This window comes from Pogona vitticeps, chromosome 6 (genome assembly GCF_051106095.1).
Source record: "Pogona vitticeps strain Pit_001003342236 chromosome 6, PviZW2.1, whole genome shotgun sequence".
NCBI classification, from domain to species: Eukaryota; Metazoa; Chordata; class Lepidosauria; order Squamata; family Agamidae; genus Pogona; species Pogona vitticeps.
The window spans coordinates 119,251,103-119,266,226 of record NC_135788.1 but is presented as its reverse complement, the minus strand read 5'-3'; the positions used below and the strand labels follow the sequence as shown (position 1 = coordinate 119,266,226).

The following is a 15,124-nucleotide window of genomic DNA, read 5'->3' as shown; positions in this document are numbered from 1 at the left end:
AAGGTTTCTGTCAGCTGCGGAGGGTGGGGAAAAACAACACAAAGACCCACAACTTTCAGCACAAGTCAAACCCCCCCCCCCCCCCGGTTCGGTTCATCCACCAGGTTGAAGTAGCCTGTGGTGCCAAACTGAAAGTCAGATGAAACTCAACATGATCGGGGTGTGAAACTGAGTGGGTGTGAAAACTGGACAGTGAAAGAAAGCTGACCCAGGGGTGGGATGGGGGGGAATGGATTCGTATGAAAAATAGTGCTGGAGGAGAGCTTTGTAGAGAGACCCCAGACTGCCAGAAAGATGGGATATGTGGGCCAGACTAGAAATCAATCCACAACGATCTCTGGGGGGGGGGCAAATAGCTGAGGCTCTCGTATTTTGGGCACCTCCTGAGAAGGCAGGATTCTCTGGGAAAAGCAATAAGTCTGGGAAAGGGGGAAGGCAGCAGGAAAGGAGGAACACCCAATACATGAGATGGACGGACTCCATAAAAGAAGCCACAGTCTTGAATTTGCGAGAGCTGAGCAAAACAGTTGTGGTAGGGACCTCTTGGAGACAAGAGGGCGCAGAGCAACCACAGCAAAGAACAGCAAAGCCCCTTGGCTAATATTAGCCTAACCAGAAAAGATTTGTATTCAAGACCACGGAAAGAAAGACGAGGCTGAAGGCTGGGTATTTGGCATGCCTTGATCAGACAAAATTCCCAGCCTGGCAGAGATAAGGTGATGAGAAAGTCAGCAGCACCTTTATCTGCCCGAGCCCTTTGATATCTTGCAAATGGTTTGCATTCCTTGCCTCAAGGTCGGAAGCCAGAGGCCTCCATTCAAGGAGAGCTGTTAAGTTCTACCTTGAGATAGACAATGAACTAAACATTTCCCAGCTGTGCCCAGAAGGGGAGAGGAGATTAACCAAGGAATGGGGTGGGGAGAACACTGGGCTTCATCCCGATTTTGTTTCATAAACTCTGGACTGCCAGAAAGACGAACAAGGTGGTGGGGGTCCTAGAACAAATCAAGCCCGAACTCTCTTTCCGGAGGCAAAATGTTGAGGCGGAGGCTGTCTTCCTTTGGACACCTCGTGAGAAGGCAGGATTCTCTCTGGAAAGGACCATCACACTGGGAAAAGTTGGAAGGCAGTAGGAAAAGAGGAAGACCCAATAATACGAGGTGGACGGACTCCCGCAAGGAAGCCACAATCTTGAGTTTGCAGGAGCTGTGGAGGATGGGACATTTCAGAGATCTCTCATTCATGGGGTTACCATAAATCAGAGATCAGAGATGTTCGTGGCACATCAAAGCAGTGGCAGCCACAACAGAACACACTCCCTCGAAACGAATTGAGATTTATCCCCAGGGTTCCCTGGCCTAGGGGCAAAACACAGCCAGGGTGTTTACCCAAGGCAATCATGTTCTTTACATCTTGGGGGAGAGGAGACAAGAGACCCCAGCCGGACGACTGACAAAGAGACCACACGCCAGATTTTCGAGGTTAAACACCATTCATGTAACATGTGTGGCTCTCATGCATTTCAAACACAAGGCAAAAGGTATCAAGAGGCCTTTCTCACACTTCACATGCGCGACATGCTCACACATGCGCAACCAGACTCTTCCACGAGCGACGGGAGCAACACGTTGCAGGGCGGTTCAAAGCCCACCGTCTCTTCCCGGGTCCTCCTTCTTGTTCGGCATCTTCGGGGGGGGGCTGGACCTGGGGGGGCATAAAGCCCATAAAGGGGGGCAGCCCCCCAGATTTCCTGGGCAGGTGGCCACCTTAGAGATGCTTCTTGCACGGTGCATGGCTTCCTTGACCACCAACCCGGTTCCAGCCAGCCTGCTTTCCCCCTTCCTTGTCTGGACAGGGAAGTCCAGATTTGGCACCTCTTGGCCGTGCAGGCAGGCTCCTGCTGATAAGAGGACCATTCTCTCTTGCAACTCTTTGCAAATTGGTACCCGGCTCCCCATCCCATCGTCCCCGGCAAGTCTCCCTCTTCTTTTTTTAGGCCTGGGCTCCTGGTCTTTGCTGGAAAGCACACCCTCCGTCTCTCCTGACAAAGGGGAGCCATTCAAAAAAGCATGGAGCAGAGCAGAGGGGTACATCCCTCAGTTTGCAATATTTTTTTATTTTATATTATTTTATTGGGACGCCTGGCCTCTCGAGACCCAGGAGTGAGGCTTGGACCGGCTGTGCACCAGGTGAGAATCCTGCTCTGGGGCCATCAAAGAAGTTGTTAAAGAAAAGCTGACATGATGAGGATCCAGGAGCCATTCTCCCCTCTGGAAGGAATCAGTGTTTTTCTTTGCAGCCTTTGGCCCAGACAACTGTTTCCTGATTCCAACCGCAGAATCAGAACCCGAGAGTGAAAGAGAGAGAAAAAAGCAACACAAGCCACTTCCTGGCTCACATTTTATTTTATTTTTTTAAATTTTTTTGCACTTCACAGGGACTCCTCCACAAGGGGCCTGGTGCCAAGCTTCTTGTGCCCTCTTTGAACGGGGTGAGCCGTGGCTATTGGCCTTCTGCAAATGCATCGCCTCCACCGGGGTCTCTCTGCACCCGCAGAGACATTGCAAGGCATTGGAACAAACCCATCTGCTTGCAAGACCCTGCCATCCTGCTGGTTTTGCAGATTGCCTTTTCTTGACTGGATCCATGTATTTTTGCTTTTTTTTTCTCGACGTCGTCTTTGCAACTCGTTTTTTTTTGTTTTTTTTTTGCTAGCACAGAATAAAAAAAAAACTTAATTGAATGTTTAAGACTTTCCAGTCATCACCCGGAGTTCCATAGCAGAGTTTCCCAGGGAAGCATTGGTGGTTCAGTGGTAGAATTCTCGCCTGCCACGCGGGAGGCCCGGGTTCGATTCCCGGCCAATGCAACTGTGTTTTTCTCTTTCTCGTTTTTTAAAATTCAGCACCTTTTAACTAAATAAATTCATTTTCCTTGATATTTTTTTTTTGGGGGGGGTAGCGGGACTTATCCACGAAAGCAAAGCGAAGCGTGCTACTCGCATTAGAAAACATAATTTAGTCTTTAAGCTACCACTGTTACCGGGCAGATTTGGGTTTTGGCTTTTCTGGCAAAGAATCAGGCATAGACACAACAGCTGAACCAAAGGTCTGATTTTATTTTAAACAGCAGAGAGCAAGAAAGGTCAGCTGGGATTTCCCTTAAAAGCAGAGAAGATCCCGAACGTATAGTGTACATACATTTTATAATGATACAGACAAAGAGTCATGAAATGCTATGGGTCTGTTGGTCAATTGTAACCCAACTTTTGATCCAGTCCCTCATTGGGTAATTGACCTAAACTAATCTATTGGCTACATGTAGATATGCATGAGAGATTTTACTTTCTTGGGCTTCATCAAGATCACTGCAGATGGTGACAGCAGCCACGAAATTAAAAGACGTCTGCTTCTTGGGAGGAAAGTGATGACAAACCTAGACAGCATTGTAAAAAGCAGAGACATCACCTTGCCGACAAAGGTCTGCATAGTCAAAGCAATGGTTTTTCCAGGAGCGATGTATGGAAGCGAGAGCTGGACCACAAAGAAAACTGACCACTGAAGAATTGATGCATTTGAACTGTGGTGCTGGAGGAGGCTCTTGAGAGTCCCCCGGACTGCAAGAACAAACCTATCCATTCTGAAGGAAATCCAATCCTGAGTGCTCACTGGAAGGACGGATCCTGAAGCTGAGGCTCCAGTACTTTGGCCACCTCATGAGAAGAGAAGACTCCCTGGAAAAGACCTTGATGTTGGGAAAGTGTGAAGCCAAGACGAGAAGGGAACGACAGAGGACGAGATGGCTGGACAGTGTCTGCGAAGCAACCAACATGAACCTGACACAACTCCGGGAGGCAATGGAAGGCAGGAGGGCCTGGCGTGCTTTGGTCCCTGGGGTCACAAAGAGTCGGACACCACGACTAAAGAACAACAAGATATGCTTATTGTGCCCCCATCTCTCCTTGACCTGGGCCCTAGATGTGCCTGAAAGTCTGGGCACCAGGGTGTCCATTCCCCTTATCTATTGTTATGTTTATGTGTTTTCTTCTGTGGGAGGGGCTGATCTATGGCCTTCAATGCTGTGAATCACTTGTGAATGTTACTCCCTGGCTTCCTCCCACAAGCATTCCAAGGGTCGGGCATCTGTTACATCAAAAAGGTGGATAAACCGAGAAGAGGAGTGACATTGTTATTCTATGTCGGCCATAAATACTTTTGAGCTTGGTGTGAATGGTTCAGGGTTAGGTCTTTTCTGATGCCTGGTCTTTCTCTCCATGTGTTGTCAGTTCTAAAATGTAGTTTTGTCTTCTCTCCCTATCGCCACTACTACGCTTTTGTCTTTTTTATTCATTTATTTTTATTGTTTTGATTTTAATGATTTTTTTTTTTTTGCTGGATCGCTGGGAGATTGAAGCATGTTGCTGCCGAGCCAGACAGAGGTTGGTGGTTCGATTCCTCTCCTGGGTTGACATAGATACAGGAGCTAGACTAGATGATCCATAGGGAACCCATCCAGCTCTGCAATTATTATTATTATTATTTTGTTTTTATCTAGCATCCTTCCTTTGTGCACTCACTTGGAGGAAATCCTGGGCGATCAGGAAAAGGGGGGAAGGGCCCCGGTTCTCCCAACAGCTTACAATGAATTGCAAAATGCTTTTTTTGGGGGGGGGGCTGGCGGCCCCATCTCAGGGCTGGCCTGCAGTTTCACTCTCACGAGACACTTGCAAGTGGTGGCGAGAAGAAACGCAATTCAGGAGCTGCTGATCCTTTTCCACAACCATTCCCAGTATCCCCCAGCCCGCATGGGAGTTGTAGTCCCAAAAAAGCAGCGCCTGGAAGCGCTGCACAGTCGCCCGGGCTTTCTCGAGGGATCAACCCACTGGAAGCGGTTTTTTTTTTTAATGAACCTTTTAACCCTTTCGTAGCGATCATCATCATGATCTTCGAAATGCAGAGCGGGAAGGGTCTGATTTAATTCCAAATGCAAGGGGCGACTCTCCATGTTTTTCTCCCGGTGAGCCGGACGGAAAACAAACCCACCGTGCTCAAATTGAAGAAAAAATAATAATAATTAAAAAAAATACTCCTGCCTGTGCGACACGCTTTGTGCATGCACGCATGCCAGCACGCAACGTGTGAATGTGGGAGAGGAGCAGAGTCAGGATGATGCCTTGTCAGAACATTTTTGCATGATGATGATTGCCAGGAAAAGACTGTGTCCCCCCCCCCTCCGGAATCTCCAGGTAGGGAGACAAATCTCAAGGGAAGGAAGCGGCCTCGTTGATTTTGATTTTTTTTCATTTTTAAACGATATGATGAATGAATGAATGAATGAATGAATGAGTGAGATCAGGGCAAACGTCAGAGGTGAGGGCTGCCTGGTAGGCGTCAGTCTCTTCGTGTGCGCATGCGCCAGAGTCATTCCCGTTTCCTGCAGCGGCCGCGCATGCCCAGTGGGCGGCCACTCCGCTCTTTCCATGATGGCGGCGGTGGAAGCAGGCAAAATGGCGTCTCCGAAGAGCGCCCCGAAAGATGCTCAGGTGGGGCAGGAAACCGGGGTGGGGGGGAGGAAGGAGACGGGCAGGGAGGGGAATCCGTGAGGGAAGGAGACAGGAGGTTCTGGAGGGCGGGGGAGGGTTCCCGAGGTTTTGGTAATGTCTCTCTTCCCCCCCTTTGGACTACAACTCCCAGAATCCCCCAGCCAGCTCCGCTGGAAGTTGTAGTCCAAAAAAATAGTAACTGCAACTGTTCGGGGAGGAGCAGCCGAAGGGAGTCTCCATGAGGAAGGGGGGGGTGATGACGAAGAGTTCTGTGCCGCTGGGAAGCTTGCACACGCTTCCCCCCAAGCGTTGGTGGCGCTTTCTGCCCCTTTTAGCCCTTGATTTTTTGGGGGGGGGGGGGGTGTCAGTGGGTCCATCATAGGGGCTGGTTTGTGAATTGAATGGTTGCCTTCCCCACCTTTCACCCAGTTGGGTGGTGTTTCTGTGCAAAGGGGCAGATTTATTTATTTATTACTACAGCTCCCGTAAAAAAATCCCTCCAGCCTGTGCTGTATGATGGGAGTTGTAGTCCCCAGATACAACTTTTCCCGGCTCTGGGCCCTGTTTGGTAGGTGGCTCAGTGACACCTGCAGCAGCAGCGAGTAGGTAGAGAGAGATTTAATAAAATAGATTAGATAGGTAGGTAGATGGACAGAGAGAGAGTGGCATTCAGCAAGTGAAACTTTTGTTTTTAATGGCAGCCACATCTCTGCTGGGAAATGGGTCCTGGTGTCTTTTCTGCCCTTTATAATACCACTTCTCCAACATGTACGGTGGATGGGGAATGAGAATACTCACCTTTCCTTTTGTCTGTTTCCCCCCACCCCAACTCCTTTAATTAATTTTCTGATTAATTTCTAGTCCATTTCACTTTCAATTGTGTGACTGACTATTTTATTTTTTAGCAGAACTGGCTTGAACAATCACAGGTCCAAGACAGAGAAACTTTTCAGAGAAGTTTAGGCTCCTCGGCTAAAGAAATGTTGTGCCTTTTTTTTAAGGCAAAGGGTTCTTTCCTACATTCTTCTGAACATCCTATCTGTTGGAAAATCAACCTTTCAAACATATTACTATGTAGGAACATAAAATGGCAATAAGAGGTTGATATTACGCTGTTTTTGCTTGATTTTGCTTGATATTAATTATAATTGTATAAAATTATATTATTAATCTATATCCATGTCCTCTGTTTCTTCCATTATTTCAGTTTAATGTGACTCAGGCTTTATTTGTGGGTATGTATTTTGGGTTTGTGGAATTTTGGGTTTGGATGACTGAAACAACTCAATACTATTAGAAGTGTGGGAGCAGGCGATACCTTTAATTGGCCATTTTTAATGGTCATTTAAAGGTATCACCTGCTCCTGCATCCGTATAGTTTCCAGGACCCTTTAGCCTTTTCCTGTTTTTTCCTGATTTACTTTTAGAAGGTAGATTATAAAGCAGAGCAGAAGAGAATCAATAGAGATTTGAATTTACTGAAGTGAGGAAGAAGGGGAAGCAAGAGGGAACTTAAGCCTGAAGGGAAATACCCAAGATCTACCTCGTTTTGGATTCTGAAAACCAGGATCGGATGGAGGCAAGCCTGCTTCTGGCTCATGGTGGAAATGGAAGTCATGTGTGTTTACTGCCAAACTTTTCTTTTCATGGTCTGGAATAGGTCATGGCCCAGATCCTGAAAGATATGGGGATTACGGAATATGAGCCCCGAGTCATAAACCAGATGCTAGAGTTCGCATACAGTAAGTGATTTTGCACCTGGTTTGGGTGATGTGTTTTAATGTCAAGCCAGCTCTCAGGACACAGATGTCGGTTTACACTCCAGGCAATACCCTTTTCCAAGATCTTTTAACACCTGGATGCTATAAGATGGCCTAAAAGATAATCACCATCTTTGAACTGCAGAGCTGGAAGGAACCGTATGGATCAGCGGTCCCCAACCTTTTGGGGGATGCGGACTGACTGGGGGGAGTGAGCTCCATGGGCGGGGGGCACCCCCGCACAAGTGCAGTGGGCGTGTCACACTTGTGGTGAACGTGTCGCCCTAGTGAAGTGAAAGCCCTCCCTCCACCCTTGTGCAGCAACCAGAAGATGACACAACTGTATTTCAATAAATGTAGATTGTTGACCATGAAAAAATAAAACATCCACTGAAAATAAACCTTACAGTGGTGCCTTGCTTAACGACGATAATCTGTTCCAGGAAAATCGCTGTTAAGCGAAAACGTCGTAAAGCAAAATTAAAAAACCCATTGAAACGCATTGAAAACCGTTCAGTGCATTCCAGTGGACAAAAAACTCACTGTCCAGCAAAGATCCTCCATACGGCGGCCATTTTCGGTGCCTGTATAGCGAGGAATCTGTCCCTAAGCACAGCGGGGAGCCATTTTAAGCACCCGGTGGCCATTTTGAAAACCCGACGATCAGCTGTTTTTGATCGTCAGGTTCCCGAAGCAGGGAACGGATGATCACGGAACGAAATTCCCCCATTTAGACCATCGTTTTGCAATCGCCGTAAAGCAGATTCATCGTAATGTGGGGTAATCGTTAAGCAGGGCATGACTGTACTGCATTTTTGGAGCAAAAATTAATATAAGACCCTGTCATATTTTTGGGGAAATATGGTACAAAGAGAGACCCAAGTTTCAGGTTGTTGGTGCTGGTCTTGGCCTCTTCAACAGACAAAATGCCCCCTCACCCAATGGTTTCTCTGTTTTTTCCCCCCCTGAAAGGATACGTGACAACCATCTTGGAAGATGCCAAGATTTACTCCAGTCACGCCAGGAAGGCATCCGTGGATGCAGACGATGTGAGGTTGGCGATTCAGTGCCGGACAGACCAGTCTTTCACGTCACCACCACCGAGAGATGTACGCTCCAGTCTTTCAGGAGATGGTTATTTTCAGGATTTAAGAATGGCAACTCTTTTTTTGGGGGGGACTACAACTTCTAAGTTCCCCAGCCATTAGTCATGCTGGCCAGGGACCTCTGGGAGTGATCGTCTAAGAAATAATTCTGCCACACCTGGGTTATTTTGGGGAAGGGGGAAAGACTCTGTACAAACTGACATACGCATATAAGAGCAGGTCCCTGCCTCGAGCAGCTTACAGTCTTACAGTGCAGTCATTTATCGCAGTATTCTCTAGCATCTGACGTCATAGCCGCTTTCTGATTTTTTTTCCAGAAACCTTGTGCCTCCACATCTTAAGTTTATAATCCAGCCCCTCTCAAGGAGGCCCAGTGGGGAATCAAATTCCCAACCTCTGGCTCCGTAGCCAGATGCTTAAACCACTAGGCTATATCTACCCCCATCTAGCACTTGTTTAGGAAAAAAAATTCAATTCCTAACTTAAAAATAAATACTGAAACTTGATAACATTTTGATAAACAAATATTTAGGATCACTCAAGAAACATGCTTCTGTAAGTATATCCTTGAAATGTGTTTCAGATAATATTATTTTGCTTTATACAAATCTCACAGTCTTACAACCCCTTGGAATTTCTTCACCTTTCCCCGACATTGTTGTCAGGTTGGGGATCCATGCTTCATAAGGAAAATGCTGAGACAGGTGGTAAGCGCAGTGAACAGAGATCATAACTAGCGAGGTAGATCAAGGGAGGATTCATGTTGAACTAGCAGCCTCTATAAAACGAGCACTCGAAAGGGAGAGGTGTGAATTAGTTGCATGATCTTTTTTCTATCTTTTTGTAAAGTTTCTACTGGATATTGCGAGACAAAAAAACCAAACACCTTTGCCACTGATTAAACCATATTCGGGCCCGAGATTGCCGCCGGACAGATACTGCCTTACGGCGCCAAATTATAGACTGAAATCCTTACAGAAAAAGGTAAGAGGTATACAAAAATCTTTCTTTAGGAAGGGGTGGGGAAATCTGTTGGGATTGGTTGTGTGGTTCCCACAGCTTAGAAACTATACTTCCTTGGGATGCGGGTCTGGGAATTCCCCAACCCTCGTGACCACTCACTCGGAGGTTCTGGGGATTTCAGTCCAGCATCAGAACTTTTCAAAAGTCCCATCAATGTCAGAATGATGGAAGTTACCCGAGAGTGATGCAAGTTTGAGAATTTCACAGCTAATTAATGACACACGCCCTGGTTACATCCCGGCTGGATTACTGTCACGTGGTCAACAAGGGGCTGCCAATGGAAAGTGTCAGGAGACTTCAGTGGGACCAAAATGCAGCAGCCAGATTGCTCACTGGGGGCTGGATATAGGGATCACACAACCCCCCCCCACCCCCACCCCCACCCCCACCCCCGTTACAGCAGCTCCACTGGCTGCCAGTTGGTTTCTGGGCACAGTTCAATTTGATGAAGACACGGGAGAGGGCCTTCTCTGTGGCTGCTCCTTTAGACTCTGGAACTCCCTGCCCCTGGAGGCCAGTCTCCTTCCGCAAGCAGGCCGAGACCTTTCTCCTCTGCAAACTTTCCCTGAGCAGCTGGCCGCCTGGGTGGGTGGGTGGGGTTAAATGGATTCTTTTGCCTTACTGCATTGCATGTGTTTTGATGTTGCTTATATTTTATTTTATTTTTTTCGTATTATACTCATTTATCCTTTTAGTCTTGTCTGTTCACTGTTTTAATTGTTGTCGGCCACCTTGGGTCCCTTCAAAGGCGGGCTAAAAAGAGTTTAAATAAACACAGTGAAAAAAACGTACAGAGCTTGCCAGTCGGTGTTCCCTGATCAAAAGTAGTAAAACACAGAATCAGGTAATATATTGCAAAGAAACTTAATTGGTAGTATTCATTCCCCGTTTGTAACCAATAGATTATCTTACACTAAAAGCTTCCACCCACCCACCCATGGCCGTTTGCCCAAGGCATTTTCAGTTGCATAGCCCTCCTTTTTAAAATGAGCTCTCTTTGGAAGTCATGTTCATCGGTTTTGGTTTTCTTCCCAGATGTCATCTTCTGCCGGAAGGATAACGGTGCCACGCCTGAGCGTCGGGGCAGTCACCAGCCGCCCCAGCACACCGACCTTAGGTGAGCCGCAGCCTGGGTTTCCTTTCCGTTGCATGTTGGGGCTGCTTCTCCCGCCCTCTTAACGGTTTCCGTTGACAAGCTTTGTGTCTTCTAAGAGTTTGGAATGGACACTTTGTTGGACTACAACTCCCGTCTCTGCTGACTGTGGGGATAGTGGGAGTCATAGTCCCCCCAAAAAAGAGTAACGTTCTGTTATGCCCATAATCTTCTCTTGGGATGCTAATGGGACCACGTCTGCTTTTAAACTGAAACCTTGTGGCGTGAATTTTAGGGACATCTTCATCACAGGCGGTGTCTGTTTCGGCTAAAGTCGGGACCCCCGTCTCGCTGACGGGCCAACGATTCACGGTGCAGATCCCCACGTCCCAGACCTCGGTAAAATCAGGTAATTTATTTATTAAATTTATATCCCGCCCACCTAGACCGAAGTCTACTCTGGGTGACTGACAATAAAAAATAGAATAAAAACAACATAATAAAATGAAAAACAACAATAGTAATATAGTTCAAGATGGGGGGGGGGAATATTCAAGTGATATTCAAGGTAAGAGTGGCCTACCTCGCAATGTTGTTCTGAGGAGGAAGTGGGGAGAGAAGAGCAATGTTTGCAGCCTAGAGCTCAGTGGGAAAACGACGGCATATGGATGCAGATAATAACAGATGGCTCACTGTGGCTACTTACAGGGATCACAACCACCCCTCTGCCTGTTATGGCAGTTCCACTGGCTGCTGATCCATTTCTGGGCACAATTCAAAGTGCTGGTTTTGACTTGTAACACCATAAATAGCTTTGTCCAAGTTGTCTCAAGGACGGCATTTCCCTTTATGAGCCTGCTCAAGCATTAAGATCATCAGGAGAGGCCTTTCTCTCGGTCCCATCATCCTCATACATGCACTTGGTGGTGAGACACTGGAGAGGGCCTTCTCTGTGGCTGCTCCTTTGGACTCTGGAACTCCCCCCCACTGGAGGCCAGCCTGGCCCCCTCTTTGCTGTCCTTCTGTAAGCAGGCAAAGACCTTTCTCTTCAGGCAGGGTTTCCCTGAGTTGACAGGCTGCCTGGGAGAAGTGTTTTAATGGATTTTTGCGCCTTGTGGCTTTGTATGCATCTTTGGTGTTGATTTTATCTACCCTTAGTATGATACTTGTTTGATTCTTTTAAAACATTTGTATATGGACTGTTTCTACCCTTTAAATATTGTGTTTTAAAGATATAAGCCACGTTGGCCTCCTTTTTAAAGGAGAAAGGCAGGGTAAAATGTCTATCTGTCTCTCAATAATCACATTAGTGATTACAGAAAGAATCGTGCTAGGATGACCGAAAGGGGAACCCCAGAGCCCAGCCCGGCCTCCGATGCTTCTGTTTCTTCTCCCCACTTCCCTTTGCATGAAAGGAACTAGTCAAAAAGTGGGCAGGGCTTTCAGCCAACATGCTCCCGGGACCTGACACAGATGAGAGAACGGCATCTCTGTAGCCAGAGAGGCCCTGAAATTTCTCTTCATTTGCCAAAAATTTCCAGGAATAAACGGGGGGGGGGGGGGCAGGGTGTTTTGTTTCTGAAAATTTCCATTTTTGTGGGGGAGTTTCCCCGTTTTTTCTGGAAATATTGGAAATGTATTAGGGGAAAAACGGGAAAAGTGTTTTTGAAAAATGGGAAAAGTGTTTTCAGAAATTTTGCCCCTCTGCTCCCACCCACCCACGACCCACAGCCGGCTCCTGGTTGAAGTGAAGCAGAGTTGCTCCGACCAGGGCCGGGAAGTGTGCTCTGATTCTTGTTTGTCTGTTGTTACGGTAGTAAAAGAGGAAGACCAAATAGGAGATAGTTTAACTCATAAAGAGAAGCTATGGCTTTATTTTGGAAGACCTGAGCAGGGTTGCTAAACAGTCGGGCATTTTGCAGGTCATTAAGACATAGGAAGCAGCTTAGAGGGCACATAACAAGTTACTTTAAACCACGGCGGTGGCCATGATGCGCCATCCAGGCCCTTCCTGCTTATGGTGACCCTATGGATAACAACCCTCCGAAACATCCTGTCCTCTGCAGCCCTGCTCAGCTCTTGCAGACTCAAGCCTGGGGCTTCTTTGAGGGAGTCAGTCCATCTCGTATTGGGTCTTCCTTGTGCAAATGCTATACAAATAAAACCTCCTCCTTTCCCTCTTTCCCTTTTCCCAGCCGCCCCTACGACGCCAACCGTCCAGAATGTGCTGATCAATCCCTCTCTCATCGGCTCGAAGAACATCCTCATCGCCACCAACATGGTCTCGTCCCAGGGAGCGTCCGGCGAGTCGAACGCCTTAAAACGGAAACACGAGGACGACGACGATTACGATGCCTTGTGAATGGGGGCGCTGCCTTGCCTTGGCACCCCCCCCCCCCAAAAAAACGCTTTTCTCGTTGCTTTGGACAAAAATGGGTGTGTGGGTCAGAGACCTTGGTGGAAAGGGACGGCTCCGTCAAGGCCACGGAACGCTGGACCCACGTGCTGTGTCGGTGGACTTCCAAGCTCTAATGGAGCACCTTTCCCTTGTGCTGTCTCTACAGCCTGGAAGGAGGAGAGGAGGGAGAAACCAGAGCGACTCCCTCTCCCGAAACCGACCTCTTTGCTGTTTGGTCCCTAAGGAGAGAGGCGAGTGTTAAGTTAACCTCAAGAGAGAAAGAACAGGGAGAGAAAGTTGCACCGTTCATTCCTCTTGTCTGTTCTAGACTTTAACTCGGGAGGGTGGAAGCCAGACAGAGAGCAATCTGACAGAAGTCAGAACCACCCCCACCCGTCTCCCATCAACTTTGACAGGCCGGGTGGACCTCTGGCTTAGGGAGAAAGCTTCAGACCCCCACCCCACCCCCCTCCCCATGGGCTGGGGCAAGAATAAGCTGCAGGAAATGGTGAGATAAGAAGTTACCTTCAGTGCATGCATGTATTTGCTCTATTGCTCTGGTTAGTGCTGCAGGCCAGAATTTGGAAAAGTTCTCTTTTTTTTCCTTTTTCTTAAACAACACCTCCCAGAATCACCATCTGCTTCTGCTGGCTGGGAGATTCTGGGACTTGTAAAGACCCACTTTGCCAGGTTCTACCACTGAGCGTGAGCAGATGAGAGGGTAATCTGGCCAATGGCAAGTGTGTGTGTGTGTGTCACACTGCTGTGGCTTTTCAGTCACTTATCTGTAACCAAAGGAGCACCTCCTGATCAGGCCACACAGAAGCAAAACTGCCTTCTTTCATCAGCCTTTTACAAAATATTTGTGGAAGAACAGAAGTGTGTTTTCTCTCCCCCTCCAGCTCCTTAGTTTTTTTTTTTAAAATAACCCAGTTGTGAAATAGGAGTTATGGGGGAGATGCTTTTAATGCATATTGCTAGCATGCTTTCAGGAGAAAACAGTGCCTCCCCCCTCCACAAAGAAACCATTAAAAAGTGCGCTCCTGTTTCGAGCCGTATTATGTTTGAAAGCTACTCTTTCCTTGAGCAAGTGGTGCTATGTATTATAACCGTTCATGAAAGAGAATTTCCAGGAACTGCTGGGTTGTGTTGTGTTTGAGTTGGGCAAGGAAAAAGGGGAGCTCCCGTGCCACGTTCCTGCGTGGCAAAAGGAGGGCCTCTCCCTACGCTGGAAGAAAACACACTCCTCCATCCCAAGGCAGTGGTGGATTTCAAAAAACAATGAAACTGGCCATTGTGATGTTGCTGGCATAGCTGGGAGTTTGACCCCGAGTGCCTCTTGACAAACAGCGGCCTTCACAGCACTGGGCTCTCTCTTGCTTGGGTGACAAATACCTCAGCCATGTGGCTCTGAACTTTCTAGCAAGTGGATAGGGTGTGCGTGTTTTCCTATATTGTTGCTGCTCTATCCATCCTAATGAGCAGGCTCAGTGGGTGTGAAAGGAGGACAAAGCTTTTGAGAGCCACGTTCCCTACCCTGATTAAATCCGCCGCAAAAGAAAGTCAAGACATCCGTGGATATGACAATTAAGGTATATTTGCTACACACACACAATACTATCTCAGTTTCATTGACAAAATTCAGTTTTAATTTAGAACAGTCAGACACCCGCCTGTCGGTTAATGAATTTAGAACGGAAACATATAGCAAAACATTTATTTTCATTAGGAGTATGATGTTTTACAATCCAGTGCATATGAAAGTAAGCTTTTCACATGAAAATGACATAAAGAACTGGTAGTGAAACAACAGGAGTAAGAGCGCTCCATGAGTTTTGTGTAAGAACAGAGAAATAACGAATAGGCACAGGAGACAGAAACTACGTTTTAGAGAGCAAAGTGAGATGAGAATAATTTTAAGGACAGGAAATATAAACATGTCAGAGAATGATGGTCCAAAGAATGAGCCAATCAAGTTAAATATAACCACCTTTAACACCAGCTCTTTATGGAGAATGTACTGCAATTAAAATATTATTTCCCTATTGTACAGAGCACCCCAGTGTTCTTGGACTAACATTCCCAGAAGCCTTCCTCATGAGCAGTGTTGGCTAGGATTTCTGGGAGGTGTAGTGCAGAAACATCTGGAGACCCAACCTCGGGGATTGCTGCTCGAGGACCAAAAATGCATTTGGAGTTAAT

General features: G+C 47.2%; 1 protein-coding gene and 1 non-coding gene across 3 annotated transcripts; both read left to right on the top strand.

Annotated features, from left to right (window-relative positions):
• Positions 1-2,114: 2,114 nt before the first annotated feature.
• On the top strand, positions 2,115-14,058 carry LOC140701386 (transcription initiation factor TFIID subunit 9). 2 transcript variants are annotated; one of them, XM_078378213.1, is made up of 7 exons: positions 2,115-5,245; positions 7,203-7,284; positions 8,275-8,411; positions 9,258-9,392; positions 10,467-10,548; positions 10,820-10,933; positions 12,720-14,058. In XM_078378213.1, exons 1-7 carry the CDS (start codon positions 5,192-5,194, stop codon positions 12,884-12,886), a joined length of 771 nt encoding a protein of 256 aa, XP_078234339.1. In that variant the 5' UTR covers positions 2,115-5,191; the 3' UTR covers positions 12,887-14,058. The 2 variants fall into 2 exon arrangements, with proteins under 2 accessions (XP_078234339.1, XP_072833210.1); XM_072977109.2 differs by lacking the exon at positions 2,115-5,245 and adding an exon at positions 5,402-5,542.
• Positions 2,799-2,869, top strand: TRNAG-GCC (transfer RNA glycine (anticodon GCC)). Its single transcript has one exon. It is a non-coding gene; the product is annotated as a tRNA-Gly (tRNA).
• Positions 14,059-15,124: the final 1,066 nt, after the last annotated feature.